The sequence below is a fragment of the Chrysochloris asiatica genome, unplaced genomic scaffold (assembly GCF_000296735.1).
Source record: "Chrysochloris asiatica unplaced genomic scaffold, ChrAsi1.0 scaffold00105, whole genome shotgun sequence".
NCBI classification, from domain to species: Eukaryota; Metazoa; Chordata; class Mammalia; order Afrosoricida; family Chrysochloridae; genus Chrysochloris; species Chrysochloris asiatica.
In genome coordinates, this window is record NW_006408623.1 from 9629448 (window position 1) to 9632358 (window position 2911).

Consider the following 2911-nt stretch of genomic DNA (forward strand, 5'->3'; position numbering starts at 1 on the left):
TGACTTTTATAGGCACTGGGAAACCCAAGCACTTGTGTGACTCACTTTATTGTGACCTTTGCTTTATTGTCATGGTCTGCATCAAAATTCACACTGTCTCCAAGGTCAGCCTGTAGTGACCCAGCCACGTACAGTGTGTCCCCTACTGATGCCCACAACTCAGTGTTGGACCTAGCAGTAGACTGAGAAAGTCTGACGCCTGAGGGGACACGGAGCAAGGTCCACCGTCTTGTCTTAAGCCAGAGCGTTCTCGATGTCCTTGGATGGTCTGAAGGCTGTGGCCCCCTCAGACCACGACTTGTCTGTCATGCTTCAGACATGGGGGTGCAGACGAGCTTGGGAAGATGAGTGTCCGGCACCTTGTGAGGCATGGGGCCCAGAGCCGGCACCCAGCCTGCCGGCCCCTCTGACTACTGGACCAAATGCCCTCAAGAAAACCCCGAAAGACAATTCCTCTGGCTCCCCAAGGACCGTGATTGATGCTACCTCTTCTGTGTCTGCCATTGCAGAGAATTAAAGAGCTGGAAGAAAGGATCGAAGCTCAGAAGAGGCAGATAAAGGAGCTGGAGGAGAAGGTAAAAGGGGGCGTCGGCATGTCTAGTGGATGACGCTTAGTGGTAGAGAGGAGGAGGCCAGGTAACTTGGGAGCCTGGTCTCTGGGAAGGAAGCAGAGATGTTATGGGGAGAAAACCCCTGAGTCCAGGATGGAGCTGTGCAGAGCTTCCAGGGCTGCGGCTGGGATGACCAGGCCTGGGAGTGTCCAGCCAGTGACCTTGGAGTGTCCCACTTTGGTGGCTGTGGGTCCCACATCTGTAGGGGTGTGGTGGACCAGTGGCCTCTTCAGCTCCACCACATCCCTGAGGCCCAGTAAGACCCTCTTGGTTCTGGTGCCAAAAGCAGTTGCTGCAGGTTTAGAGGGCTCCAAGGACTGGCGTCCAGTCAGGAGCTTTGTCCGTGGCTCATTGAGATGGGACAATCTGTGGATTGTTCCACCCAGGCTTCTCACACAGTCCCACATACATCAAGGATCCCCTGACACTTTAGGGGAAGTTAGGGGGTTCTCCTGAGGTCTGGGACTGCTTGGCGCTCTCCAGTGGTCAGGTTGGACACTATGTGGAGTGGCCAGTCAGGTGACACCTCCCTGCATGGTCTCTTCAATGACACCAGGACGCTGCCTCGGGGGTCCCATGCCCGCCAGGAGGGAGGGGACGTAACTGCAGTCCCCAGAGCAGCTTGTCATGCTCACTGCCCCTCAGTCCTGTCACCTGCCAACTGGGAGTGCACCGACGATAGTCACCCACGTTTTCACGGCTCAGGCCTCCAGGCTGCTCCGGAGCCACCACCCCAGACTGCAGGCCCTTCCATCCTGCATCTCAGAGTGAGGTGGCTGGTGCACTGAATGCTCCAACTCTTGAAACTTGGGCCTATATTCTGTCAGCCATGTTGAAGTAGTTCTGTGTTTCCAAACATTCTCACCACTGCTGAGTTCTCACCCCGCAACCCAAACCAGGCGTTGAGTGAAATGCCTTCCGGGTCTTGGGCAAACTTTGCTGCTTTGAGTGGGACTGAGAAGGGTGTTGTCACAGGCACCCCTGTCCACCTGGAATGACTCTCCACACATCCTCAGGATGGTCAGTCCGTGTTGTGCCCTAAACCCGGGCACATGACAGTCCTGGGCCCCCCACAGAGAGAAGCCCTCAAGAGGCGAGGTGACCACCAGCAGTACCACCTCACTGGATTGGGGGTTCATTCCCGCAGCCTCCATTCCCCAAAAGTCCCCCCCTGAGTAGCCCCCACAGGTTCTGAGACACAAGCGTTTTCATCTCCTCAGTGACCGTGGCATGCCACTCTGCCCTGTCAACCCCTCTGCTGACCCCCACCAACCCCTACAAACCCCTCCTCTGCCCTCCACAGATTCCTCAACTGACTCTTCCTGCTGACCTACTGACCCTCCTGCTGACCCCACCAAACCCCCCTGCTGACCCCTGCCTACCTGGCCACTTTGTCCTGTCCTCTCTGTGCTGTGCGTTATTTCTCACCAAAAACACATTCTCTTTTTCTCTCTCTTTTCTTCCCATTTCTCCTTCCTCCCCTCCCTTTTCAGTTTCTATTTTTGTTTTTATTTTTCTCCCTAGCTTTCATTCTCTGGCCATAGGTCGTCTTGGCCCCTTCATGTGGTGAGTACCATGGGCAGCTCCACGGCCTTGCCCGAGCCTGGGGACGACCTCTGATCTCATAGCAAGAGGGGCTCCGTGGGGTGGTCTGCGACTCAGTGCCCTTAGAACCAAGGCACCCCCTGTCTCAGGGTCCAGAGTGGGTCTTCTGGGACTCCGGGTGTGAGGAAGAAAGGAGAGTAAAGCCCCTCCTTGTGGGAAAACATGCGGGTACGTGACACTCTGATGTGTGTTCCCAGCAATACCTGCTCCTGTGGTGGCGGGGACCAGAGTCCCTCTTGGGCAAGAGTCCAGCACACCCGGGGTTACACAGGGTCCACCAGAGAAGGCTGGCTTTCCCCAACGGAGCCTCCCCTCCCTGGGGTCATTATCACTCCCACCCCTGCCCTATGGCCCCCAGCATGGCCCTGTTGTCCTCAGCCTTGCCTGTCCTCTCTTTATTCCACGTCCTGTGACCACAACCTCTCCTGATAATGTCCCCCAACCCTTGTGACCAAGACCCCCATCCTGTCCCCTCCTCCATGGCCTGGGTCTCCTGTCACTTCACACACACCCTGACCATGCCCCCCAGGCCCTGGTCTCCTCTGTCCTCACACCCTGACCTCAACCCCCAGGACCTGGTCTCCTCTGCCCTCCCACTCTGACCACAACCCCCAGGACCTGGTCTTCTCTGCCCTCCCATTCTGACCACACACCCCCTCCTCTGTCCCTACACACACCCTGACCATGCCCCCCTA

General features: G+C 57.0%; 1 protein-coding gene across 4 annotated transcripts in view; it reads left to right on the top strand.

Annotated features, from left to right (window-relative positions):
- JAKMIP3 (Janus kinase and microtubule interacting protein 3) overlaps positions 1-2177 on the top strand; it is a 57746-nt gene extending 55569 nt beyond the window's left edge. For 3 of the 4 annotated variants that reach the window (XM_006867446.1, XM_006867447.1, XM_006867448.1), the window contains 2 exons: positions 510-575; positions 2105-2155. In XM_006867446.1, the coding sequence (XP_006867508.1) occupies positions 510-575; positions 2105-2155 (117 nt within the window). Of the gene's footprint in view, positions 1-509; positions 576-2104 lie in introns of all 4 variants that reach the window. The other variant, XM_006867445.1, reaches the window with a different exon arrangement.
- The last annotated feature ends 734 nt before the right edge of the window (positions 2178-2911 follow it).